The sequence below is a fragment of the Miniopterus schreibersii genome, assembly GCF_964146895.1.
Source record: "Miniopterus schreibersii genome assembly, chromosome: 18".
Lineage (NCBI taxonomy): Eukaryota > Metazoa > Chordata > Mammalia > Chiroptera > Miniopteridae > Miniopterus > Miniopterus schreibersii.
The window spans coordinates 17,695,609-17,723,430 of NC_138121.1; the positions used below are offsets into that span (position 1 = coordinate 17,695,609).

The 27,822-nt window shown below is 46.5% G+C and overlaps 2 protein-coding genes across 24 annotated transcripts in view; one reads left to right on the top strand and one right to left on the bottom strand.

Annotated features, from left to right (window-relative positions):
- Positions 1-27,822, top strand: part of ZNF821 (zinc finger protein 821) — a 53,518-nt gene that overhangs the window by 18,642 nt on the left and 7,054 nt on the right. For 8 of the 17 annotated variants that reach the window (XM_081118768.1, XM_081118766.1, XM_081118764.1 and 5 more), the window contains 7 exons: positions 1,331-1,456; positions 3,930-4,075; positions 4,742-4,846; positions 5,989-6,155; positions 24,828-24,940; positions 26,984-27,164; positions 27,666-27,753. In XM_081118768.1, the coding sequence (XP_080974894.1) occupies positions 1,331-1,456; positions 3,930-4,075; positions 4,742-4,846; positions 5,989-6,155; positions 24,828-24,940; positions 26,984-27,164; positions 27,666-27,753 (926 nt within the window). Of the gene's footprint in view, positions 1-1,330; positions 1,476-3,929; positions 4,076-4,741; positions 4,847-5,988; positions 6,156-6,950; positions 7,921-24,827; positions 24,941-26,983; positions 27,165-27,665; positions 27,754-27,822 lie in introns of those variants that run through there. The other 9 variants (XM_081118760.1, XM_081118759.1, XM_081118762.1 and 6 more) reach the window with 3 other exon arrangements.
- On the bottom strand, positions 10,436-21,264 carry ATXN1L (ataxin 1 like). Of its 7 annotated transcripts, none has more exons than XM_081118752.1 (4): positions 21,169-21,264; positions 19,262-19,329; positions 19,126-19,159; positions 10,436-18,059 (listed from the first exon to the last, which is right to left on the bottom strand). In XM_081118752.1, exon 4 carries the CDS (start codon positions 17,941-17,943, stop codon positions 15,877-15,879), a length of 2,067 nt encoding a protein of 688 aa, XP_080974878.1. In that variant the 5' UTR covers positions 17,944-18,059; positions 19,126-19,159; positions 19,262-19,329; positions 21,169-21,264; the 3' UTR covers positions 10,436-15,876. The 7 variants fall into 7 exon arrangements, with proteins under 7 accessions (XP_080974878.1, XP_080974879.1, XP_080974875.1 ...); XM_081118753.1 differs by having other exon boundaries at positions 10,436-18,062; XM_081118749.1 differs by having other exon boundaries at positions 19,049-19,159.

A 27,822-nucleotide genomic window follows, 5' to 3' on the forward strand; every position in this document is an offset into this window, starting at 1 on the left:
CTAAGGACTAGTAGTGCAGATCAACTAACCTGTTCATTTTTCCTACATTATTGTCTCCTGCCTTGGAACCTGAGCCTGTTTACTTCCCTTTCTCTCCTCAGTAAGAAAGCGCTATTGGTCTATTGTCAGACATTTCACTAGGGCTTTTTATTATTCTCTCTTGGTGGCTGGAGAATGGGGACTGTAGTTTCCATTCTGACTGAGATAATGGAAACCTTGAGAAACCCAATTCTCTTTTCTCCTTACGCCTGGCCTCTTGGAAATGAAAGAACACTTAAATGTTAACTCTTCAGTAACCACACAGATCCCAAGCAGAGTTCATCAGAAGTAAATGCATAATCAAGGATGGGTCTAGGGCTTTTGGATACTCCATACCAAAAAAAAAAAAGGAAAAAACCCCCAGCTGGTGTGGCTCAGTGGTTGACCATGGACCCATGCACCAAGAGGTCAGGGGTTCAATTCCTGGTCAGGGCACATGCCTGGGTTGTGGGCTCGAAACCTGTAGGGGGCATGCAGGAGGCAGCGGATGGATGTTGATGTTTCTTTCCCATGGATGTTTCTATCTCTCTCTCTTTCTCCCTTCCTCTCTCTCGAACGTAAATAAAAACATGTTAAAAAAAGACCAAACACACTGGATCATTGGACCAAAGACACCAGATGAAATATTTGTTGCAAATTACATGGCATGTTTCAAGAAGTGTTTCCTCAGTAGAAATGAGTTCATATATTACCTGTTCTCCTTTTAATTCAACTAGTTGTTGATTTGCTTATGGCTAATTCTGATAGAAATTAGAAAGGGAGTCAAGAAAGAACTTGCAGAGAATGTCTTAGAAGGAGAGTGAATGAAAGACGGGATTATATACTGTTATCTAGATGGATTATTTGAAGCACTGCCTTCTAGTCAGAGATAGACACTGACTCAGGGCATAATGCTAGCACCTTAAGGTTCACAGATTGTGCCCATATTTGTTGCCATATCTTTATCCTACCCCTTTGCCTCTGTCTCCCCAATCCTGATGGAAGGTTGCAAATGGAATTGAGATTCTGAAGCCAAATTTGTGAAGTAGCAATTGATCACCTTTGAAAAGGAGTCAAGATTAGGAGGATTTAAGGGAAGCAGATGATGCTGTCTAGAGCATCTGGCTTACTGCCCAGGAAGAGTAGCTGTGCCCAGAAACAGTTGTAGGTAACAAGCTGACTTGGAGATGAATGACTCCACCATAGGGTACCTCCTTGTTCCTACCTTTGAATGGTCTGACTTTCCAACCAGCTTGCCTGGGGAATGTGCTGCCCAGCTGGTGGCCTGACTATTTTTCCTTGTGACCACCAGGGGATCAAGTATTTGCTGGGCTAGAAGAGCAAGCCCGCCAGGCGATGATGAAAACTGATTTTCCTGGAGACCTTGACAGTCAGCGACAAGCTATCCAACAACTAAGAGATCAGGACTCCAGTAGCAGTGAGTTCTGCACCTTCTGGTAATGACTCAGGGCAATGGGAGAAGAATTATCAGAGTGTGTGTGCTCTGGGGCTGTGCATGGGGTTGGGAGGAAGACATGAAGGAGGAGATCTGTGGATCCTCAGTGTTCCCAAAGGTGTTCTAAAGTCTATGGGCATATGCTTATACAGAGAGAACAGGTTTGGCATTATGGTGTGTGTGTTTTTTTTAACCCAGAGACTGCAGTACTTGGCACAGTGCCATACACAGATAGATTTGTGATGACTGTGATAGACTGGGGCATAGGAATAATTAGTGCCCAAGCAATTCCTTGGTTAGGTCAAGTGAAAAGAAAAAAATCCCTGTCTCCTTGGGTCTATTTAGTCATAATGAATAAAATTTAAGAGTGGCATTAATGGAACTTTTGCTTGAGGGCCTAGTTTTGTATCGTATAAAATGCTAACATCAAGGTCTTCCCTTCCCATACCAAGTCCTAGGTAGGTCCCTGTGGTTAAGAGATGGAAGAGAAGTGGCTGGCTGGTAGCCAGTGGAACCTTGTGGATCGCCTGTTCCATGACCTGCCTGAACAAATACAATTTGAGATGTGTTATTTTCTATTTGAGATGTGTGTGATTTCCACACTTTACTAATTTCATCTGATACTGGTTATTATTAGTGTCAATTCAGAGAGGCATTTTCAAATTTTTCTCCACATTTGGGGTTGAGGAAGAACAAAGAGGGAGAAAGTTCTCCAACCTAGGAACTACAATTTCCACTCAAAGTAATAATTTAGCAACAACAGCAATAAAAAATATAGGAATTAATTGCTCAGGTAGAGAAAAATGAACCCAAATATTTCTAGAAAACCTGTGGGAGCCATCAGTTTGAGTAAAAGGTAGGAATGGCAACATCTATAAAAATCTAAGAGGTTTCTATTCTGGAAAAATGCATCATCCCTCTGGACAGCATACTTTTTTTTTTTTTTTTGATCTTTCTAGTAGAGACATATTTGAATTTTTGATAAATTACAAAAATGTGTTTGATGCAATATCATCTTAGACTAAGCTTACAAGTATTCCAGATAAACTGGTGAGAAAATATGCTATGATTTAATCTGTGTCAATCCTTCATTACTGAGATGAATTCAAACTAAAGCTTTGGGCTGGGGAAGAAGGCCAAATCCAGTACACCAAGCAAGGGGAGTATCTAACAGAGACGCAAGTAATTCCTAACAGATGATTTGCTTAGGTTTTCATGGGAAGAAAGAGAATAAACTAGTTTTGCCCAGATACTGGTGGATTTAGAAATTATGCAAGGGATAGAAGAGAGAAGACAAGCACCATTAGCTGGGAAAGCTGAGTCTCACTGCTGATGCACAGGACTGGTGAAACTCTACCCTGCATTTCTTTCTTGCTTACAGTTAGACCCAGGATCTAGGTGGGGTGGGATAGGGCTGGAGTCTGACAGCTTCCATAGGCTTGGCTTCCTCTTGTGATCTTCAAGGTACTAGCACCATTTTTTTTTTTTCCTTTCAGAAAGAACTCATTTTAAAGAAACATAGGTTTCTTTAAAAAAAAAAAAAGATCATGGTAGAAAATCAGCTCCCACAAACCATGAAGATCCCCTAGCCACGGGCAGACCTCCCCACAGCTACATCCTGCCCCCTAAACTAAAACACTCAATTCTTATTTTAGTCACAATAAATGATATTTCATTCTAAAGTAAAGAATAACCTGTTCCGTCTACTTAATACATTCAGTCAGCTATCAGATAATCCAGAGAACCAACAGAAACAATGGATTTATTTAGCCTAGAATGCTGTTACTAGCAGAGTAATAAGAACACAGTGAGTCAAATACCTGAGTTTGGTTGCTGTGCTAATTTTCCCACTGTACTGAACAGCCCTTTCCCTAAAAAGTGACATCATTTTAACCTAATTTACTACTGCCTCCTTTATTGATTAGAGGAAAGAAAAACTTGTTGGTGTTTATTTGAGTGTGCCTTGGGGTTTGTTGGCAGAGGACAGATTAGTGGGACTCAGAATAGAACAGTATATGTGACATCATGGAGAAATTTTGCAGTGGGAGATGGAGAAAAGTAAATTAATAGAATCAGTGAGAAGTGGTGGTAAATCAGAGGTGGTGTGTTATGGGAATGATCATGCTGTGAGGTATGTGGGAGGTGTGATTTCAAGTGTGAGATTTTTGGGAGCCATGTATATGAAGTTATTGTTTTTATGATAATGTACAGGGCCCAATAACCATTTTCCAATACACTTTTGCCTCAGATTTTCTCTTTAGTGTGTATATGGCATTATAAACAACAGCTATATCTAGTTCCACTTGACATGATTTGTACCCAACTAAGCACTGATACAAACTATATTGTGGAAGATCTGAAAATGTTTTCCACTATAGCTACAAACTCTAGGGTGAAAAGCAGCTCAAAATGTATTCATAAAAATCAGAGCTAGTGACCAGTTTGTGTGTTCCAGGTGACAGTGAGGGTGATGAAGAGGAGACCACACAAGATGAAGTCTCTTCCCACACATCAGAGGAAGATGGAGGGGTGGTCAAGGTGGAAAAGGAGTTAGACAGCGTGGAACAGCCTGCTGGTGGGCCTGAAGTGGTAGAGCATGAGGCAAGTGATAAGTGGCTCGAGTCCGGGAACCCCCTTACCCTGTGCTCAGCCCTGAGCCTTTCATCCGCATGTAACAGTCTTGCCTCTGACGGTCTCCTGGGCCTTCACATGAAGCCTCTCTTCCGCCACAGCGCCTGTTAGCCAAACCTCAGACACACTTCCCATGGCAGCCAGCTTTCCTTTTCCACCTACGTATCTCTACGCCCACGTCCAGCTCTTCTTCCCGAAGCCCCCCACTACTTTCCAGATAGAATAGCCACCTTTGCAAAACTGTTAGCTGACTTCCTGAGGTGTTCTCTTGAATATGTTTACAAATTTTAAGTCGAAGTGTTATCTCACTAAATTGTTCCCTGACGGTTCCTGCAAGAAGCATGGCAGGAGGGAAGCTAATCCTCTTTCTACAGTTTACCTTGGGGGAAAAAAGTATCTAAGCTCACTCTGGGGTAGTCCTCTGCCCTCGTGGCAGGAAACCTTGGAGAAAATAAAGATAAGTGCAAATTAAATTCCCTTCCCTCATTAGTTTTTCCTTTGGTCCCTATGGAAACCTAAGAATAATATGTGATATCAGGTAGTGTTTTTTGTAACAGGATACCCTGTAAAAAGAAGTAGGGGCAGGGAAGAGACTGGTCAATAGTCTTAATGAACCACCTACTTGTTGAATTGCAGGTCACAGAGAATGTGAATTCTGACCCCTTACTTGGACTCTGTCAGTGTCCCCTTTGCCAACTAGACTGTGGGAGTCGGGAGCAGCTGATTGCTCACGTGTACCAGGTATGGTGTGGGGAGCTACGTGCTCTGGAACTCGAGCGCTAGCAGCTTGTTTAGCCTTTGCCTCCAGCACCCAAAGGAACCTTGGGTCCTCAGAACATTTTGGAGACTAAGTGGAATATGTTGGGTAAATATGTTTTGGGGTTCCCAGGCAGACATACTATGAAAATTAAGTACCATTTTTAAAAAAATTACTAAATGCATATTTGAAATAGTGAAATAGAAACTAACATCTGTTAATAATGAGAGCTCTGTTTTAAAAAAGAAAAAAATGAGTTAACATAAATGTTTCTGAAATCCTGGAGAAAGTTAGTGTAAATGAGGGGATGAGAATAAGACAGACTTTCTTTTAATCCTCCCCCGAGGACATGCTTGGGGTGGGGGGAGAGAGAGAGAGAGAGAAAGAGAGAGAGAAACATGGATCTGTTGCCTTCCGTATGTTCTCTTTACTGGGGATCAAACCCACAACCCAGGCATGTGCCCTGGCCAGGAATTGAGCTGGCAGCCCTTCAGTACACGGGACGATGCTCAGCCTACTGAGCCTCTGTGGCTAGGCAAGACAGATTTTTTATTCTTTTTCCCCTGATCCAATCGCAGAGCACCTGTGCCTTGTGAGCTGTATTGAAAAGACATCTGCACACAAGACCGCCTGGGTTAAAGATAGATAGTTTATAAGGAGGTGCATTTCTTCAAAAGACTGTTTTTAAAAGATTGAAGGAAAGGCAGGACACTTAAATACCTTTTGGATACCAGTCTTCCAAGTTAGCTTCTAGACTGGCCTTCGTCACTCCCTTCATATGGACTTGTTACCTGTACAATGTGAGGGAAGCAGTCAGAGAGAAATCCTGAGCATGAATTCCTCTCAGGCTTTGAAGGTAGCTCTGGAGCCCCATTGTTCCTCAGTTCAGCCACATGTCCCAGACTGTAGTCAGACCTCAAACTAGCGGTCTGAATGGCCTGGCCCTTCTGAAAGCCCATTAACTCAAGAGACTTACCTTTCTGGGTGCTAAACAGAGAAAATAGCTGCAAGTCCCTTGTTCTGAGGCTAGGGAAAGGGGATGTTGCCTGCAAAGTAATTCCTAAGTAGTGGATGTAGATTGTTCTGGAGGTGGCGTGAGTTGACAGATTAAGGCTCTGTTTTACAGCACACTGCGGCAGTGGTGAGTGCCAAGAGCTATATGTGTCCTGTCTGTGGCCGGGCCCTTAGCTCCCCAGGGTCATTGGGTCGCCACCTCCTAATCCACTCGGAGGACCAGCGGTCTAACTGTGCTGTGTGTGGAGCCCGTTTCACCAGCCATGCCACGTTTAACAGGTTTGCCGTGCACCTAACCCTCTTGTGTTGGGAACAAATTACTGGGTATGGGTTCTGCTTTCCCAAGTCAAAGTAAAGGCTAGAGATAGGTAAAGCAGAGACAACTGATTCTTTGACTCTTTGGAAATACAAATAATGAGGCCAGTAAATATACCATTCCATTAGCTATCTGCAGAGGGAAATGAATTCCCATTTCTTTCCTGTCAGAATAATAATTTTCATCCAGAAAGAGGAGGTCCAAGGATATTCATGATAAAGCATGGAGAAAGAAGTTACAGGGTGCTGAGAGGACCCTAACGTGAGGATGTAATCTCTACTGTGTCCCAGGAGGACTGGAATGGTGTGCACTGTGTCCTAGTCCTATTTGCTAGTGTGCAGTGCAGAGTTGGCTAGGGCAGGAGGAGCTCGAGCCAGTGGACTGTATCTGCCCTGAAGGCAGCCTGTACCTCAAGGAGGACTGCCTCCTTCCACAGCAGGACTGCCCTGCACAGCTCCTACCAAACACCACCATTCTAGCTTGAATAAAAGGGCTCATTGTAAGAGCTCATCTGATTTCTAGTGGCTTGCTGTGGCATTTGGTTCAGTCTGTAGCTGCAGGTGGGCCTTAAAACTTGGTACACACCCTAGCCCAAAGAAGAGCAGGTGTGGAGTGGAAGAACAGGTCTCCCAAGCACTCAGACTGACCTCTAGTGGTGAGATTGGAGCAACTGGCCTAGTAGGACAACAGTACATCAGAATTGAATACCTGAGACTTGCTAGAAGGTAATACTAACATCCAAAATGTTTGCTTGCCAGTGAGAAACTTCCTGAAGTTCTTAATATGGAATCCCTACCCCCAGCCCACAGTGAGGGCCCCTCCAGTGCTGAGGGGAAGGACATTGCCTTTAGTCCTCCAGTTTACCCTGCTGGAATTCTGCTTGTGTGCAACAACTGTGCTGCCTACCGCAAGCTACTGGAAGCCCAGACCCCAAGCGTACGCAAGTGGGCCCTCCGTCGACAGAACGAGCCTTTGGAAGTACGGCTGCAGCGCCTGGAACGAGAGCGCACGGCCAAGAAGAGCCGGCGGGACAATGAGACCCCCGAGGAGCGGGAGGTAAGGCGCATGAGGGACCGTGAGGCCAAGCGCCTGCAGCGCATGCAGGAGACAGACGAGCAGCGGGCACGCCGGCTGCAGCGGGATCGGGAGGCCATGAGGCTCAAGCGGGCCAATGAAACCCCGGAGAAGCGGCAGGCTCGGCTCATCCGGGAGCGGGAGGCCAAGCGGCTCAAGAGGAGGTTGGAGAAAATGGACATGATGTTGCGAGCTCAGTTTGGCCAGGACCCTTCTGCCATGGCAGCATTAGCAGCTGAAATGAACTTCTTTCAGCTACCTGTGAGTGGGGTGGAGTTGGACAGTCAGCTCCTGGGCAAGATGGCCTTTGAGGAGCAGAATAGCAGCACTCTGCACTGAACCACAAACACCCTCCTGCCTGCCCTCCCGCTCACTTGCCCACCCAAGCCCAAAGGGATCAGTGCTGCAGCCACCCACAGGGCCCTGTCCTTACTGCCAGAGGCAGGCCCAGTTTGTTGCAGGTGGATCTGTGCACCCCTTGCATGTCAGAGCAGGATGATGGGGTCAGGAGGAACCCAGCTCTAGGCTGGACAAGGGAGCAGGCACTCCAGAGAATTGGACTCCCCAGCCCACTGCTGCAGGGCATGCTGTAGGACTGTGGGGCCCCAGGGTGGCCCATGGAGTTGTAAGGGCAAATAAATTAATTTTATCTTATTCGCCCTTTCCTGCTTTTCTCTCAATTTCATTCTAGCAAATGAAGTGATCTGGAAGAGACTTGGGTGGAAATGGCAGTGACTTCTGATGGTTGTCCTTTTCTGAGGGAGGGTACTCCTAAACTTAGGCTCTCCAAACAGAGATCCCTGAGTATTTGGGCCTTTACAAGTTGATGAGACATTATGACATTAAAGAACCGAGGCTGACTTTGTGAGGGTCTATTCCCACAATCCTAATGAAGGTAATTCAGTCCAAAGGGCTACTAAAACCTAGCTTACCTTTTCCAGACTCAGCAGTAGATGCCTTTCTTTATAACTGGCATTTTCTTTTTTGTTTCATCCTACTGTATTTAGGGGGTTCCCCTTTCACTCCTCAATAGATTGTATGTACTTCTGATATGCTTCTTCACTCATTAGTTCATCTAGTTCTGAGGTTACTCAGTGTCATCTTGATCTGCCAACCATCTTCATAACAAGATTTGTTGACAGGTCCTGGATTTTCTGCAAGAGCTTCATTCATTTCAGTTATTTCTCCTGATAGAGAACAGAATTCACTAGCAGCTTTCACACTTTCCAAAGCAACTTGTTTGTTCAATTTTATCCCAATTTCAGGCAGACTACAGTAGACATCTCCCAAAACTTCCTGTGCAAAATTTCTGATTCCACTGTTCCAATATCATTTTCTGTTGTTATCCATTCATGTTTCTCTTGTAAATTTTTGCACAGAGAGCAGATTGGGTCTGGTGTGCAGCATTGGCCTCAGGCACCAGGCCCATGGTGGGCAGGGTGCAGAGTGTGTGCGTGTGTGGGGAGGGAGTTGTGGCAAAACTCTGTGGCCACCCACTAGTGGGGGGCATAACTGGCATTTTCTAAAGAGGATATGGTACTTAGACTAGGTGCTGGCTACTTTTCCCAGCAGAATTGTCAAACTTTTTTTTTAAATGTTTTTATTAATTTTTAGAGAGAGAGGAAGGGAGAGAGAGGGAAAAAAAACATCAATCCGCTGCCTCCTGCATGCCCACTATTGAGTATTGAGCCCACAACTCTGTCTTGTGCCCTGACCGGGAATCGAATTGGTGACCTCTCAGTACACAGGACAACACGCAACCAATTGAGCCATACCAGCCACAGCCAGTTTGTCAAACTTTTAAAATTCTATCCCAGAGAGCAGACAGCTACACTTAGGAATATGTTCATAGAAACAGCTACAATATTAAGGTAGACAGCACCAAGGAACTCATGTTTGAGAGAAGAGGTAATTCATCTTTTTATTTCCACAGCCAAGGTAGGAAAATCCAGAATTAAGGTAATATGAGAGCTCAAGTCAAGGCTAGAGCAAAATGACCACTCTGGCAGTTTGTATGGTTGCCAAACCATGGAGGAGACAAGAGCTGAGGTCATTTCTAAAAAGCTTCTGTGATGGTACAGAACAAGCACAGAACTTTCCTTAGCCTGCACCAAAGGTTGTGTACAGTTTAGATAATTATAGATTTTGAAGTCCAGAAGGAAGTGCCCTAGTTAAGTTGTAGCCAGAAAAATAACTATGCCAGGAATGTGGACCTCTTCCAATATCATAACAAGGAAACTTGGACTCTTCTCTGACCTCCATAGGTTCAAGGCTATTTAATTATGTTAACTGACCTCCCACACCCAACCACCAAACTAGGGTTAATTCCTTAGGCAGGCTGAAATATTTCTGTTCTGAAAAATACAAAAATTCCAATAAACTGCTTATGAAGTACTAGACACTTAAAAGAAAGTACGTAATCAGACCAAATGCCTTTTTCTCACAGAGCTCCTTATTGAAGGCCTACTTGGGATCCTTCAAAATAGTTGTGCATTCAGTATCATCAAAGATTATTCTGAGCACTTTACGTGGATTACCTCATTTAGTTTTCAGAACTGTAAGTTAACAGACTCAGGAGTTAGATGCCTGGATTTAAAATTCTTCATTGCTATTTAAGAGCTGTGTAACTTTGGGCGAATTATTTGACTTCCGTCTTGGTTTCCCCACCCATAAAATGGAAATAATAGTACTAGCAACAAATGATTGTTAATATATAATGCACTTAGGGTAGTTTGTGGCACATAGTAAATGCTCAATAAGTGTGTCTGAGTCACTATCTTGTATCTGAGTGTTTCACCTCTACCAGTGGCAAGCTTTCTGAGTTATAAGCAGTAGGTATCATTGCAACTGACTTATTCCAGCAATTTCTGGCAGTATTCCTGAGGAAAGAAAAATGGAGACAAGGCCACCAGTGAAGACGTCTACAGGTCCTTTTGATTGACTGTGCTAGTATCTAAGTCTACAAGTAGACTTCTGGGTCTCTGAAATACACAGCAACAAAATGTACAGACCATGCTTCAGGACTAGCTCACATAATCTGCCTGGCGTCCACCACACAATCATGGGCACCACTGCCCTCTATTACAAGCTCTCCCACGAAAGGCTTCAACCCCCCACCCAATGGCCATCATCTAATGCTGGGATAGGAAAAAGGCGCAAACACCAAAAGGAAAAGCTAGTAGTTTATATAGATAGATATATAGATATATAGATATTGATATATATTGTGTTTACATAGTCCACAAGTTAAATGCAGGTATCCATAAGAAGAGCATTAACAATAAAAATACAATCTGTGTGTAGCCAAGTACAGAGACTTAAAATGGTAAAACAGCAAAAAGGATCTCACAAAAGTACAAATATACAGTACAAATTGATTTATTTAAAACAGTTACAAAAAAGCACAACAAAATAGAGATTATCCTTAGAATTATTAATGCTTTGTTAAAGATCAGGTAGGATTAGAGGGTAAGAAATGGTATGGGTGGGGGGAGCACCTGACTAGTTCTAAGGCTTTAGATACAATGCAGTTGATTACATATTAATTCAGCCATTACATACTGGGGATGGTAGTTGGGGGTCAGTAATTTATCTACAGGGAACTCCTACACCAATCAGATCCATCCAGACCTCCCCAGTGCCGACCTTCTCTATTCCTTGGGACCCTAAAGCCAATTGGGTGACATTCCCATCCTCCTTTCTCTACCCCCATTCCATATCCACATAATCTTCCCTCCCCTAAGGTGCTGTGCAAGCTGAGAGCAGTTTGCTCTCTGCAGCTGGAACATATACTGTTTTGGCTACAGGGATCCTGTATGTGACTAGGAAGGTTGTAGGGGACAGTTTTATTTTTAATACTTCAAGTTTGCCGCGAGAACAGTCAGTTTCTCCCCCAACACAAGACTCTCTCCAATGCGAGTATCAAGCAAATGAGGGGTGTACTCTGCCTTCAGCAATACCAGCAATGCACTAACCACTCACAACTACGTGCAAACTCCCCGTCCAAGGGAGTGGGTGTAAAACCACTGTGTTATCAGCTCACGCAATCTCTCTCTCTGATGAACCTCAGTCCCTGTGACAGTCATAAAGACAGAAATAAATGCAAGTTTGACAATAGGTAAAGGCACATGGGCTGCTGCCACACACACTGTAGACAGGAACCCAGTTTGAGGCCACCTTCACTGCTGGGCATTTGCAGTTAGAATGGCTTTGGGACCACACAGACTTTTGAGTTTGCAATCTACTGAAGGAGAATCTAGGCTTAACAGAACTAATAAAGAAACCTTAGTGTGAAAAGTGCATTTATTACTACTGTTCCTGCTGGGGAGGGTCAGCAGGGCAAACCACACCACCTCTCCGCCTTCCGCCCCAGGCACTGTGCATAGTCTGCAGGTAAGGAGAGAGTGCAGTCAACACTAGCATCTTGAGGGCCAGTGCCATCCTAGGCCCAGACCAGGCTTCTGGTCCAAAGAATGATCCTAGAGTTGAAAGAACAACTGACAGCTGCAAAGACCCAGATGCTTATTTTATTATTGCATAATGTGGAAGGCCTTCCCTACTCCAGGGAAGCTTGGAGGGTGAAGGCTTCCCAGCAAAGGGCTAATAGGTTCCTGGTCAACATCCAACTTAGCACAGTTCAGCTCTTCAACTGTAGTGTACACTTTTTCCCATCTGGAAAATATTGTAGCTTCAGTGTGGTTTAGTAAACAGCCCTATGAGGACAAGAAGTCTCCCTAAAACCTGGCCTCTGCCCTATTCACTTTGCTTTTAAGACTGACTTAATTTCCCATGGCCAATTAATCAGGTTATCTTTACTCCAACGGACCCAGGCCCTTTCCCAGTTAACCCATGTCCACCCTTTATCTCCAGTGTGATCACTCAACATCTCAATATGCCTGCCTGTTCTAAGTTTAAATCATACCACCAACCTGTGCATCTCCTATGATGCCCACTGGTAAAAATAAAACTAACCCCCACTGAGTGGCTATTTCAAACTTCAAACCCTTTCTCAACCTCAGACAGAATCCACATAACTAGAGCCAGATGAACCCCCTGGAATACTGGCACAGGCCCTAACCTGGTTCCCCATCATTTATTTTTAAAAACAGGATACAAGATACCACAAAGGAAAGACATTAATACACAGAAAACATCCACTAGGAGGACCTGCTTGTTTCTCCCTCAAGACACTCAGACATTTAGAGCCACAGGGCTCCCGATAAGCACTAAAGCCACATCCCTTTGGATTCACCAGCCCACCAGCAGCAAGTCGTACTATTCCTAGTCACCTTGACTTTGCTATAAAGTAACACTTGCACAGGTGAGAATAAAAAGGGTGCCTTGATTTCACGTATACGGCCAGAGACATGGAAGGATGGGGAGCTATAAAGGGCAGCAGGCAGGACAGTGAGCAGACAGCAGCAGTGGCAAAGCAGCACAGACCAAAGCCCTCGGCGTTATGACCAACTGGGACCAAGAGTGTAGAAGGGTCAATCCAGATCTGCGGGGGCCCCTCCCCAAGGGTAATAAGTGCTCAGCTCTGAACTCCCAGGCTCTGCTTCCCCACACCACCCCCTTCCCACCCCCATGTATACTAATCTTGATAGGAATGACGACCCAAGACTTGGATGTATTACATATCCTTTACCTGGTTCTCCTACTTTCAAAGTGGAATAGTTATTTCTATTTAGTGCCAAAGTTAGCAGTCCTCCTTCCTATCCCTAAGCTCTGGAAATGGCTCTGGCCTCCTTCAATTGCCCATTCCCCCAAAAGCTGACAGCTTTCCACTAAAATGTTCACCCTCTCAAAACCACTCTTAGGTGTCTTGCAACTTATGAAATTCCTATAAGGAAGAAAGGACACACCATAGGTTACTCTTACTCCTCATGCCTGGAAGAAAGGCTGAACTGGAGGGAAAAGGACAAGGGAATGCCACAGCTCTCACCAAATTTAGAGCACAGAGCTGCTTTTTCTGGGAGACTACACTTTACAAAAGACACCTCTGCATCTCAGGAAAATCAAGTATTAATACATTACATATTAATGGCACAGTGTCAGGGGAGCTGCTGGTATTGCTTTCCCAGCAAGAGACAGAAGAGGAACAGCAGCAGAAAGGTCGGGGCCCAACTTGCCAAGGTGTACAAGATTTTCTCTTTCCAGGATTCAGTGGAAGTTACCAGGCTGGGTAGTGGAGGGTTATTTGACTTAAAACTGCTTGGTGTGCATCTGGTAAGACATAGATTTGCTCCAATAAGGAGGAAGCTCAGTTGGTGTCCCTGGTGGATATTTCTTGAGTGTCTACTGTATGCACGTCACTATATTCAGTTGATGAGACTTCCTATGAGGATGTTTCTGAGAAACCCGTGCAAACAATAATCCCTAGGAATGAGTTGCTCATGGAACAGCCAGAGAGAAGACCTTCTCCAAGGGCCATCATCTGAGAAGATTCAAGACTCAGCCCCACAGGCCCCCATGGTAGGAAAGAAACCAAAGAAAGCAGCATTCAGAGAGAATGGGGGAACAGAGAAGGGAAAAGGCATGATTCCAAATGAGTACAAGGTTGAGTGTTCACTGGACAGGATTGGCGTTTGGTTCTGATGTGAACCAGAGACTTAAGTACTTGCGGGCAGGCCAGCAGCTTCCTTTGGATGAGCCTCCAAAAGCTGAATGACCAGGTAACTGCTCTCAAGGAATAAAATAGTGGAGTGTAGGGCTTGTAACAAACAAGCCAGTTTCAGCCACTTTGTTCCCCCAGGAGAACAACCTTTAGCACCTGAACACTAAGAATGACTCCATTCTCAGAACTCCCCCTCCCCCCAGGAGGTAGGTAAGATTATTTATCCCCATTTGGCAGCTGGGGAGGAAGTGAAAGAGTGAGAGGTCACAAGACTTACCTAAAGTCTTTGACAGAGCAGAGATCAGACCTCAGAGGCTTGAGACTCCTGCCTTGGCCAGTCCAAGTACATTTCTAAAGGAAATGCCAGGATCATACCCTGGGAGAAGCCTCACCAGAGAGCTAGGTGGACAATACCCTGAGTTGCTTCAAGAGTCTAAAGACCCCTGAAAAACAAACAAAAAACCCACCCACCCACCTGAAAGCTGGTGGGGGAGCCCAATTCTCAATACTCAGTAGAATCCCACAGTCTGAGCTGCTGCTAAAAGTTGTAAAACAAAAAATGTGGGCTTAAGACACAGAGGGGCAAATGCAACTAAGATCGAAAATACTCTTTGCAGAGGAATACTCCACAAAATGAAACTTAGGCGACCTCAGGTACTAAAATGTTATCAAGACTACCCCAGAACCTTAGAGCTGGCTGAGAAAGGGGACAGCTAGGAAAGGAAGTGGAATTAAGATGGGAGGAGCTGTGTAAAAACGCCAGGATGGGCACTGCCCAGCCAGGTGTATTTGTCCTGACCCAGGGCACAGTTCCCTTCTTGTTTCTCCACCAAGCTGTTCAGCGGCAGAGGGGACATGATTCTTTCTGAGTTTTTAAAAACAGAGAATATAACTGAAGGGGAAACCAGACAGACCTCTACACACCAAAAACTAGAGGTCTTGGTCAGAGTGGACAAAACCAATTTTGCAGAAGGGAAAAGGCAGTGCAGCTACAAATTAGGCCCAGGTCAAGAAACCATGCAGAGGTTAGGGCAGCAGAAGGGTGGGAGCCACACAGGCACTTAGGCACAACACACACAGAGGAGGGGTGCAAGGCCTAGGGAGAAGGGTCCACTGGTTCTTTCAAAAGTCACCATTACCAACTAGAGATTCAGTACAATTTCATAGCAGGTCTGGCATGCTGGGTAGGAGGAGCTTTGTTAGGTCAGCTACCTTTCCAGAAGCCTTGCCTAGAGCCCGGTCAGCCTGGCCATAAGGTCTTTCCCCCATAGTCCCCTGACTGGGTCCCCGCCAAAGCAGCACTTCACTCTGAACCCTGGAGGGGCTTCTCTCTCTCCTGGTGCTAGAAGCTTATGGGAGGAACGGAAGGAGAAATGGGGAAAAGGGCTGAAGTAGGACCAACCAGTCTTGTAGATGAGTGCTCCTCCCCCACAAACCAGCCACAGACATCTGTGTAACAAAATTACCCTTTAAAGTGCACAGCTCTCAAAAGAAGAGTTCTGGGTGGGAATCCTCTTATTCCAGCCATGGGGCCTCCTACTCTCCCACCACAAAAAAGGAAAAAAAAGAAACTTTAGACAGTTGAACTGCTACTATAAGCTGTGGATCATCATTTTTGGCTCTTTCTTTGCTCCCTCCTTCTGCCACCTGCTCCCAAAGCCTGACTTTCCTCTTACAGGAGCTAGGGATGGGGAGGAAAGAACAGGCAGGCCCTGATATTTGGAATGTTTCTTATCCTGCACGCACCCCCTTACTTCCTTGGCCCAGGCCTACTGCTCCCCATCACAGCATCCTCTGGGTTGTCCTAAAAGGATGCCACAGGGTAATGAGCAACAGACCCTGCCTTGGGAGGCTGCCTCCTCTCCCTTCCCCACCCCCGCCCCCAATCTCACTGCCAAGAGAGCCATTCCCTGCTCGACATGTGCAAATCCTCTGCCTGCTCACGGTGAGGCCCAGCTCTGGGGTAAAGGCCCAGTCTGGTATGGGAGAGAGGTTCATTTTCCCGCATTGGAACGCCCTTCGATAGACAGTTTTACCTCCTGTGGAATGAAAGAGGGACGGAGCATCGCAGCCCGTGCCTCCTCCCCTTGCATGCTGTATCTTTGGAAGCTCGGAGCTGGCCAGCAGGCCTGAGCACCAGGCTCTGGCTGCAAGGGCTCTACCATTCGGGAGCCCTCGCCTGACGGCTGGCTCTTCCCCTCACTGTCACATTGCTCTCTGGGTCCCAAGACTGTCCTCTCAGGCCTTTCTCTGGGGGTACCCAGCTGGCCTGGGGGAGCACAGCTGGCCTGAGAAACTGAGTTACTGTTCAAGCTCTGTAAACTGATAGAGATGCAGACATCTCCCACCTGTAGCCGATGGCAGGGCAGAGAGAAGAGCTGTGCAGTCCGCCCAGGGCTGCAAGAGGACCAACCCTGACCATATACAAAAAAGGGGTGCTCGGGGGGCACTTCGATGCTCACTTTGCTCTGCTGCTCACCAACCACGAAATGCAGCATGACAAATCCAGGCCACTGGCTCTCCTGAATGTCCACGACTGTGCTAGAGTCAATCTTCAGCCCCCCGCTCACTTCGGCACTGCGCACAAAATCCTGGGTCTGGAGGTCCTCCACCCGCTTCAGCTCCCCTGTAGCCAGCTGGATGATGGCGCCTTTCATGAAATGGGAGGGCAAGTGGGAGGAGGTAATGGGGGGTGGCGTTGGCTCCTTGTCTGGGAAGATGGCTCTGGCCTGTGCGTCCAAACTTGATGCCACCAGGATCTCCGAGCCCATGGGCAGCAGGCCTGTGTCAGTTCCAGTGGGCACCAGGTTGCCATTGGCTACAACCATTGCTTTGGGTAAAGGTCTGTGTTTCACCGGTTCCTGATGGGGTTGAGGGTAGAGGCCCCGGGCCTGGCTTTTCTCGGCCATCTCTGCTGGGTTCCTGGCTGACCCTCGCCCCTCACCCTGATGGTCAGGGGTATGATGGGATAGGTTGAGAGGGCTGGGCTCATCCTTCCTCTGAGCTGCCACCACACGATAGTCCTGAGAAGCTAAAGCGCCAACCACCCGCTGGACCTCGAGGTCGGTGTCTGGGGTCCCACGGTGTGCTGGCACTGCCACCTCCACCCGTGCAGTCTGAGAACCTGAAAACAATTGTCCATCCACCACACATTCTACCACTGGTACCAGTCCCTGGCCATTGCCCTTGCTGTTGGGGGAGTCGAGGGCTTCACTTTCCTGTCTTACTAAATTTCTCTCTCGCTGTCTCTGTCCATTGGCAGGGGCTGCTTCCAGAGCAGACTGGCCCTCCTGAGGGGTAAGAACTGGGCTGGCACCAGCTGGAGGGGTTTCATGCAAGGTGTACCCAGCAGGTAGCCTGGACATCTGATAATAAATGGGCATTCGGCCTGAAGCGAGGTCCAGTGGCTGAGTACTGGAGTGATGTGGCAACTGCCCAGGTGGGGAGGTGGCAGAGGGGGTTTTGTTGAATGAGTGAGCTGGGGATGAAGCCTGGGGGGGAGGAGTAGTTCCTTCTGCCAGAAGTGAGGCATATGGCACAAAGTGTGGAAGGTGGGAAGCGGCAAGGTTGGCAGAAGGAGAAAGGAGGGGACTCGGTAGGAAGTTAGGTGGCACAGCATAGGGAAGGCTATAAGGAGACCCAATAAACTGCAGAGAGGTGGATGGGAGCTGAGCATAGTGGATTGAGGGATAGTGGATTCCTGGATGTTGAATCAGTGAAGACGCTACATTAAATGTGGGGGGCAAAGGGCTCATGTTCACCACGGATGGGAGGCCAGTTGGGGAGAAAGTAGCAGGTGGCACAGCCACCTTATACAGCATGCCATACTGGTCCACCGTCAGACCAGTGATGGCCTCAGTTCCATCACCCCCCAGGCTGACTCTGGCTCCTGCCTGGCTCTGCCCTGCCACCACAACCCCTCGGGACCACTCAGAGGCATCACTGGAGGGTGTGTGGTTAGTTGAGCAGCTGGTAGTTCTCCCCATATCCTCGCTGGTCACGGGGAGGTCTCGTTTCTTTGGTGGAAGGCATTCCTGACTCCTCTCATGAACGGGTTTCATATTGCTTTGTGGTGTTCCTGGAGCCTGGAAGGGGTCGGCTTGCTCCTTGGGGCATCAGAAGGGGCTTCTCTGTGGCTCCCCTGAACCCTCTCTGCTGCTGGCTGGGGCGCCCACATCTGCTAGGGAACAAATCAGAGGCAAAGAAAAGTAACCTACGGGTGAACCAAGTCAAAGGAATTAGCAGGAACTGTGCCCATGCAGGAAGATGTAACAAAGAGGACTGTTGGGAAAAAAGAGGTATGAGACAGGGGCAGATAAGAATGCTACCCTCCTTAATCATTCGGCCTAGGGTGTGAAAGAAACAGTCAAAAAACCACAGAGCTACAAGGAAAAGCATTCAACAATGAATAAATAAACCCAGAGAGACCATCAGCTTCATGATTAGTGCCTCTGGTGGGGACCTTGGTGCCTGTTCACAGCCTTCCCCCCTAAGAGGGAACTGAACGTGTGATCTTTGCTGCTGGCTCTTTCTTCCCAAGTTTCTCCTTTTGCCACCAAAGACTACGGTGCTATCTTCTTTCCTGAACATATGACCTCATCCTCGCTTCCTTTCCCCAGCCTAATTTGGGTTATGATCTCACCTACACCCAGGCCCCGCCCCACGCCTGGTTGAACTCTCCTCCTCTCTGCCTCTTATCGCCACCACCTCAAGGACCCAGGTGGCAGTGCGTCCTCAGGTCTGCTTATGGCTTGTTCTTTTCAACCTTGCTCCCTAAACCTGTTACGAACTTTAGTCTCTTCTTTGCCCCATGAAATACTACATTCAAACTTGGGCTGTGCGGGGAGAGTGGCTGTACTAGTGTTCTGCAATTTATTTGTTTCCCCTCCTCCCCAAAGAGCAACAAAACTCTTCTGATCTCACAGAGACTTCTCGCTCCCTAGCCTGGCAAGGCTTCTTTTCTTCTCATTGACCACCTTCAGTTTGCTTTCTTCATCCATTCCCTCGCCTTTTTCTTTGTCAATGGCTCCTTTTCCACTGGAGGTCTGCTCTAGGCACCACCTCCTAAAATTCTGATTCCACTCCTCCGAACATGCCTGTTTGTTACTATCTTAGGGCTGTATGATTGGTAAGAAAGTGCTTTTCTCCCCTTTCTCTTGTTGTCACCTTTCATACATGCTTTTGTCCATTGTCATAAAGTATCTTTTTGGTCTGAACACTTCAATGCATATGAACTTTGTCACCTATTTCTTCCAATCAGGCTCCCGTTCTTTGGATCTGAAAAGAGATTTCTACATTACACTCTGTTCTGTTTTCCACTGTTGAATCCCAGATTTTTTTTTTTTTTTTTTAACAAGGTATCCAAAGCGCCTGTAATACCTGAGCTTCCAGTGGTGTTTCTGCGCAGCTGTAATAAGAAGCAGTGTTCTCGCCGCTGGTGTGGGAGCCTAGAAGACAGACATAGGGGAAAAGTAAGCAGGAGTCTCGCCTGACCCCTATACAGGGTCATCAAGAACAGTAATTCCAAAGCCACAAAGAACTTAAACTCCATGAATCCCTGCCTCATGCTCTTCTCTAGAGGTAACAGCACATTCATCCAGAGTGCCCAGGCAGTTAAATAGAGAAAAAGCCACCTCTTAAGCTCTAATTTGTAGGAAGGTATCGAATTTGTAAAATTTCCACATCACATCTCATTGTTTTCCTTAAAGTTGTATTCTTCATCTTCTACCTGTACCCATTCCCCAAAGGTTAACTTTACTTCCAATCCCCATTTCAGGCAGATGCACAAATAAACATGGAAGACTTGACGCTGCTCCCACGTGAACAATGGGAAATGGGAAAAATCAACTTCACAGATCTCGCTTTTATTCGGAGCTGATGAAAACACGGTTGTGGAGGTTATTGAAATGAGAAAAGTGGCACTAGAGAAAAAAAGAACAATTATTTATGTTTCTGGGGCAGAAAAAGAGGTCAAGGGGGAGTTACTCAAGGGGAAGCCTTATTAACAGATTTTCAGGGTTAAAAAAAAAATCTCTGTGTGTGTGTGTGTGTGTGTGCGTAAAATTTTCTGAGTGACAACTTTGTACCAAGTGCTGAATCAGGTAGGATGGAAATGAAAAACACCTCCTTGGTCCTCATGTAGCTAACAACGGGCAAACAAACTGGCGGGAAACTGTCAGTATCTGAATCTACCCATGCCAGGAACATCAAGCACCGGAGAACGGAGCCTTCATCTCTGAAAACAGAGAAAGCGGCACTGACCAGTACTCTGAGAAACTACCCATTGTCGGGTCGCGGTCCTACAGAGCACCGCAGGCCTCCAACCAAACTGCAGGCACCGTTTGTCTCTTAAGAATGGGCGCAAGTCGTGGATCCCTTCTTTCCAGTAACTGAAAAGCAACTGTAGCTCTCTCTCCTTCCTTCCCAACAAAAACTGGGGTCACCTCCTCAACCTCAGAATGATCCTTGCTCCCTGCAAACTAAAACAGGGAAGAAAACCTGCCTCTAGGTCACTGCGGGGTCAGCCAAACAGAAGCTCAGAGAAGGGCTGAAAGAGGCAAAAGGTCCGTGGGAATGACAACAAAGAGCCAAGCCTGCGTACCAGGTTCCCACAGCGCAAAACGCATTTCGGAATCGGAAACCTCGGCCTCCGGAGCGGCTCGGTGAAGGTTTCAAAAGGGGAAGATGTAGCTGCTCCCCGAACCGAGCTCACGGGGAAGGAGGGGGGGGCTGTTCCAGAGAGTTGCCAACGCTGCCAGCAGAGCCGAGGAACCGAGAGGCTGAGCCCTGCCAGAGACCAGCGTCCGCTGAGGGCGAGAGGTGCGCCCGCCAGAAAGAGAGGCGCTGGGAAGACACCAGGGGCGATGGCTTCCTGTGATCCCTGCAGTCCTTCCTCCAGAAAGGGTAGGGCCCGAAATGGGAAATTCAACGTCTAGAGAGGGGGTGGGGTGGGCTGGGGTGGGGGGTCGACCCCTCGAGCAGAGGGGCAGGGGGCTGGGGCCCGCAGGTGATGCTTCCTTGTTTGGGGGCCCCTTCCCGCCCCCAAGGACTCGGACACCCCGGCCAGTGGGGACACAGCCGCGGGGTCGCTGGAGCCCGAGCCCGTCTTCTGGGCTGGGTCGGAGGGGAGCGCGCGGGGGTCGACGCGCGGCCTCTCTCGCTCCCCGGGTCCGCGCGGTTCGACCGGGCAACAGGCTCCGGGGGCCACTTCCTCCGGGGCGCCGAGCCCAGGCCCGCTCGGCCTCGGCGAGGCCGGCGCGGCGGCCCCCGCTCCCGGCCACACTCACCGGCCCATCTCACGGCGCTCTGCGGGCTCCTCCCGCTCGTCCCGGAGCCGCCGCCGCCGCGGCCGCCGCCATCCCCGGCCCCGGAGCCGCCCCACACCCAGCGCCCCCCCCCCCAAAGCGGGCGCCCGGAGATGGCGTAAGGCTCGTCCCGCCCCCGGCGCGGGGAGATGGCGCCACTCCCGGGCTCGAGAGGGACGCCCAGGAGTCCCCCCTGCGCCCCGCCCCGCCGCCCCGAGGCCAGGGGGCGGCTCCTCGCCCGGCGCCCCCCGCCCCCCGCCCCCCGGCGCCCGCTCCGGTGGGAAAAGGAAACGGTCCCCCGGGGGCTGCGTCACGCGGAGGGGGCTGGGCCGGGCCCCCTCGCCTTGACCCCGCAATGACCCCTCCGTCTCCGGGCGCTCAGGGAATCCTCGGGGTTTCTAAGCAGAGCCCCGGGGCGCGGCCAGCAGCGCCCCTCATTGCCAGGACTTTCTGGGACTGATTCCTGAAGCCTCCTCGTGGGAACCTCGGGGAACCCCGAGGCCACCCGGGCGCGGGAGAGGAAGGAGAGCCCCGGGAGGCCCGGGGTGGCGCCGGGAGCTCTGAAGGGCAGAGAAATGTCGCCGCGGGGGGGGCGAGAGGCCCGCCGGGGTCTCGGGGGGAAGGGAAACCGCCGCGGGAGACGTGGGAGCCCCTGAGAAACGAGAGGAAGGGGCGTCGCGCGGGGGAAGCAGCTGAGCTTGCGTGGGACGCGGGCTTGGCTGCGTGGCGAGGCGTCCGGTCGCCGGTCCAGGCCCACTCGCTGCGAGTCAGCTTCGCAGTAACATCACCTTGTGATGGACTTAACCCCAAAATGGACAGCGTTTGAATTCGTGCTTCGATTACAGTATATCTGTGTAAAAAAAAAAAAAAAAAAAAAAATTTTTTTTTTAAAGTAGTTGTGCATACAGACAAAACCCAACGAAACTGAGGAAAAAATAAGTTTCCCTGTTGGAGAGATTGGATTGTAAGTGGTTTTTTTCCCCCCCTTTCAGTTTCTGCAAACTTTGTTCAGTAACTAATAATTGCTTTCCGTCTGATTTTAAAAGTACTGACTGTGCTCCGGTCCCTTACTCTGTCGCTATCCGGCCTTAGGAAAGTCATTTGACTATTTTAGACTTGGGTTTGCACTTCTGCAAAGTGAGAAGTTTAAACTAAATGAAGGGGTGGGAGTAAAATGTAGATAGAAGGGCTCTCTAAACATTTTAAGTGAAAAAATAAGCAAACATGTACAGTGCGATATGTATTTAAGGTTAAAAGACATAGTATTCTAGTTGCATATATTTATGTATCTAACAGAAAAGGAATGAAAGGATGTGTAACAACTAGTTAACATTGTTTATCTTGGGAGAAAAAAGTGGAATTGGGTAGTGGCCAAAAGGAGCAAAAGGGACTTACGTTACTGTTTGGATATTTTTTATGAGAATATTACCTTAGAAATATTAAAATAAGTTAAAATACAAATAAAGTATATGACCTCTAAGATCCTTTCAAGAGAATCCTTAGATCTCAATTTTGATATTTTCTCACCTTGATGGGCACAAAGAATCGTCAAAATTATTAAACTACACACACACACACACACACCTTTCACCAGTGGGTAAAACATAGTGAAGCTACTGATCCATAGCCATCTAAATGAGAGGGCTTTGCTTTATGAATATTAATATTATTCATGATAGTGATCTCTCTGGCCAAGAAGGAAGTCCTGCGGTCACTCGGTGATTCCATTTTAGCATTGGCTGGCATTCTGGGTTCTAGGTTCATTGCTTGGCTCACTAAACTGGCATTAAAACTAAAACAAATAGACACCCTTGAACCATCCAGGTGTATTCAAGGGTAGCTCATTTCTCCCAGATCAAGATATACACTCAGAGATCTGTTTTTCAAAGTTGAAAGAGCAGACACAGGTAGATGCAAGCAAAAAAAAAAACGTGTTTTGACTACCAGCCATTAACACAATTAATGGTGCAAAGGCGTGTCTGGTTAAAAAAACAGGATGTTCCCATTGGTGGAACACAGGTGATTTCCTGGTTTGGCGCTGCAGTCCGAAAAGGGTGGGTCAGATCTCTGCTGTATCCTGTTTTAGAAATCTTTAAGCAATCCTGATTTCTTTGGTCGTACATATTGATGGTAGGAAGCTCTGTAGTGTGTTTAACAGGAATATTAGTGATAACTAACATAGTTTTTAGATTTAAGGCACTAAAATAACCAAAAGTTACTTTATTTCTCTAAAAATATGTATTATTCTCTGCTATCTGGATAATTCTTTAAGTTATTTATATATTAAGTACACCCGGGGTCTTAAACACTGTAACTGGCTCAATAAACAGTCGTTGAATGAAATTTCGCATAGCTGTGCCACTCTGGATAACTTACTTGCTAATTCCTTTGCCCCGTTTCCTCATTTGTCCTCTTAACGAGTTAACCTGTTTGCTATCTGTTTTCAAGTCCTCCGTTTTATTTCCCTGAGGTTTATTCCCCCCAACAGAGTTTTAAGAACTGATGAACTGAAAGGAGATTTTTAAAGGTATTTGGGGTATTTGGGGACTAAGGAGTTACACTTCAATGTTTTTTCCACTTCTTCTCTTTCCCTGAATTCCTGCTGGATTCCTGCGATGTGCATAGATTGAATTTGTGTGATGGGAGAGCTTGGGCTACCCTGCTGGCAGGAAAACAACAGCACAAGCCTGCCGTGCTGTTATTCCCTTCCCTAAGCAGACAGGAGTTTCACACCAGCTCTCGGCGTGTCAGCTGGGTCCTCCCTGTGGTTTTTCTAAACCTGTACTACAGGCAGGGAAAGCTCAGACAACTATCCCAGCTTTTTTTTTTTTTTTTTTTTGACGTTAAGGGATCAAACCAGAGAGAAGTACTTGTAACTTGGGAAACCACATGAGCCGTGACAAGGGGAGGGGGTGGCATTTTTCATACTGTCCTGTCATATCTTCCCGCTTCTATGCTTCAGTGTGTAAGGGCGTCATTTTAGGAAAGGAACTTTGTTTTTGAAAGCCAGTGGCAGAAAACAACTAACCTCGAGCCTACATTGAAATTATTGAAAAACTTAGTAGATTGAGCTTTTCCTAGGAACATGTTTGGGCCTTGCACTAGATCATTTTTTCGACAGCTTTTCTAGATGTCCAAATGTAGAAGTGTGCAATTTTTAAGCTTGTGTTTTAGCTACTTCTCTGAATTCTATGTCCTCATTTTCACATGCTTTTAATTTTATGTGATCTCTTCCAATGGGGATTTCCCTTTCAAATTCATTAATATTTTATTTAGAAGGCTGTCTTATAACTTCTCCATAAGTGACTAATCTGTCCTTTGGGGAGGGGAATCTCCCTCTGTTGTCTACTTCCTCAGACACTTGCCAAAGACTTTCACATTTGTCAGAAACTTCCTGCAGAACTCTCAAAAGTTTCAGTCAAAACACTGACTGTTGGAATAAACTGGAGGAAACCTAACCCCTGTTTGAGTTGCAAGAGTCATATCTGGGGTATTGGTCCACAGAGAAGCAAGTTTAGCCAGGCCATTACTGAGCAGTCAGGAATTCATTACATGGGGCTTGTTGAATGAATCAAGTGGATGTTGAAAAACTGGAGTCCATGACGCTGATCGCTCTCTCTTTCCCTGGGAAACTTGCTCAGAGTTGCTGTGCCTGGTGGTGAAATCATGTTCAGCCCTGTCTTCAAAGCCGATCGCCTTCGGGTCAACTTGCAACTGGCTGTCAATCGCCTAAAACTCCTGGAAAGAAAGAAAGGTGGGTAATACTCCAGGCAGCCCAGCCAACTGTGTCTCAGATCCCCTCAACTCCCCCCTGCCCACTGCTACATCTCCTAAGGTCTTATTTACCAACTTTGGAATTTATTTATTTAGTTTCAAACTATCAGAGAAAGTTTGTTTAGAAAGTCACAGAGGTAGAAGTGAGCTGTATAGAAGAAATGGGCTCAGGAAACAAGTTACAGAGGCAAAAGAAGGACCCTTGGAGCTTAGGAGAGAGGCTAGGAAAGCGGGCCTGGGGGGAAGGTGGTGGGGAAAGGCAAGGGCGTGCTCCCTAGAGAGAGCCGCCACCAACTTTGAAACTCAAAATAACATTTATGACTGGTAGGAATGACTATTACAGTGATCAAATCATTTAAAAATTTCCAAAGACGGTTCTGTATCTTGACTATATCAATATCGATACCTTGGTTTTGCAAGATGCTGTCACTGGGGAAAACTCAGTAAAGTGTACCTTGGATCTCTCTGTATTACTTCTTATAAACTTCAAGTGACTCTACAATGATCGCAAAATAAAAAATTTAATTTTTAAAAATTTATTGTTGACAGTATTACAGAGGTTCCCCGTTTCCCCCCCCCCCCTTTACCCCCCTTCCCCCAGTTCCCACCTCTTCCCAGGCCTCCACCACACTATTGCCTGTGTCCATGGGTTATGCATGTATGTTCTTTGGTTAATCTCTCCCCTCCCCCTCTTCCCTTCTGAGGTCTGTCAGTCTGTTCCATGCATCCATGCCTCTGGGGAAAAGTGTAATTTTTAAAACATGTTTCCAAAGGTTTAAAATGTAAAACAATGTCCCAATTACTGGACTTCTCTCCATCAAGGCAGAGAAATTTATCTAGTCAAACTCTTTTACATGTGCAGTAGCTGTTAAGTTTGAGCTTCCAGGCACATTTTTCTTTAAAGGCTTCCTTACCCTTTTTCAAACATTAACCCCTCCTTGCCCCCAGTGCTATTTCTTCTATCAGGTGACAGCTCAAGCAGTATTTACACTCACACATAGAGGTAATATGTGTTATCTTCTTTCATTAAGTCCAACTCATTTTCTGTTGCCTTTGCTCTCTCCTCATCCCAGTGGGTCACATGAGTGATTAACCCCTCAATAAACTGAAAAACTGATGATCTGTGATTATGAGGAGGGTTCAGGTGAAATAAGTATTGCATGTAAATACAGTTTTCTGAGTGCTCTGTAAATAGTACTACTTACTATTGAATTACTATAATCTGTTATTGGTAGAGAGGCAGTGATTACTCAAAATTCCAAATTGATATTTGGGCATTACTTAGCCAAATCTTGGCAGAGGGTGTTTGGGCATTATTGAGATAATAGGAGCCTAGGGAAAGTACCCAAAATAAATGAAATTTGGGCAAACCCAGTGGTTCCCATTTTGTTACCATGAACAGTGAGGATGACATTGATGATGTACATAGAACTTGTGAATTTTAAAATGCATGCCCACATGTTCTTTTATTTGATCCCGATAATCCAGTGATACATATTATTATCCAGATAAATTTTATACTCTTCTTACAAATGAAGAAATTTAAACATGAAGTGCCTGAGTGATTTGAGATGCATAAAACAAATTAGCCCTGTCTTATCTAAATGTATTCCTTTCTTTTATATATATATATATATATATATATATATATATATATATATATATCTTTATTGATTTCAGAGAGAGAAAGGGAGAGGGAGACAGAGAGAGAGAAACATCAATGATGAGAGAGTCAATGATGGGCTGCCTCCTGCATACCTCCTACTGGGAATCGAGCCTGCAAACCCGGATGTGCCCTGACCGGGAATCAAACCTTGGTTGATGCTCAACCCCTGAGCCATGACCAGCCAGGCTTGATTCCTGTTTAAAAGGAGATAATCTTGACCTTCCAGGGTTCTATTTGTAACATAGACTATAACTTGGACACACAATAAATGTTTGTTGATATTAATGTTGGTGTAACAGCAGTTTAGCATTTATCTGAAACACATTCGTTTTTCTATATGTGCCCTTTGTGCTGCAGCCGAGCAGGCCCAGAAAGCAAGGAAGGAGGTTGCTGACCATCTGGCTGCTGGGAAGGATGAACGAGCTCGGATCCGAGTGGAGCACATTATACGAGAAGACTACCTGGTGGAGGCCATGGAGATCCTGGAGCTGTATTGTAACCTGCTCCTGGCTCGGTTTAGCTTGATCCAGACCACAAAGTGAGACCTACTGAACTTGCATTGTTGCTTAGGCTCCCTGCCACCTAGTGAGGGAGCTGGTGGGCTCTAACTTATTGGGACTGTGTCAGAGAACTTGGCCTCTGCTTGAAGGGTATGTGCCAATCCAAAGAGCCATTTTTAAAAACCAAATAGGTGTCGTTCCCCCCCCCGAACTGTAAAAATATAGTATAAACTTGTAGTAGAAAAGTTGGAAAATACAGACAAAAAGAATCCATAATCACCAAATCTGGAGATAAGGATTTTGGTATATTTCCTTTCAGTTTACATACATATATTTATATGTGTCTATGCGTTTATAAACATATATATGTGTGTATATACTTTGGCACACATATATGTACATGAAAGTTTATATTCTAATTTCAGTTTATAACTTTTTATTTTAACATTATATTTTGAATATTGTCCATGGGCTACCTTTGAAGTAGGGAGAAGAGGGAAACAAAGCCCTGAGTTTCATAATTTTTGTGCTTTCCTTAGGGAACTGGATTCTGGTTTGGCTGAATGTGTGTCTACACTAATATGGGCAGCAACTCGACTCCAGTCAGAGGTGCCTGAGTTGAAAATAGTAAGTTTGATGAGTTTTAACTGCCCATGCCATGATTGTAAGTGAGGTTATCAATAATGTTGCTCGTTT

Excerpts from the sequence above, each read along its gene's own strand:
- ATXN1L (XM_081118748.1), bottom strand. The coding sequence starts at position 17,943 with ATGAAACCCGTTCATGAGAGGAGTCAGGAATGCCTTCCACCAAAGAAA.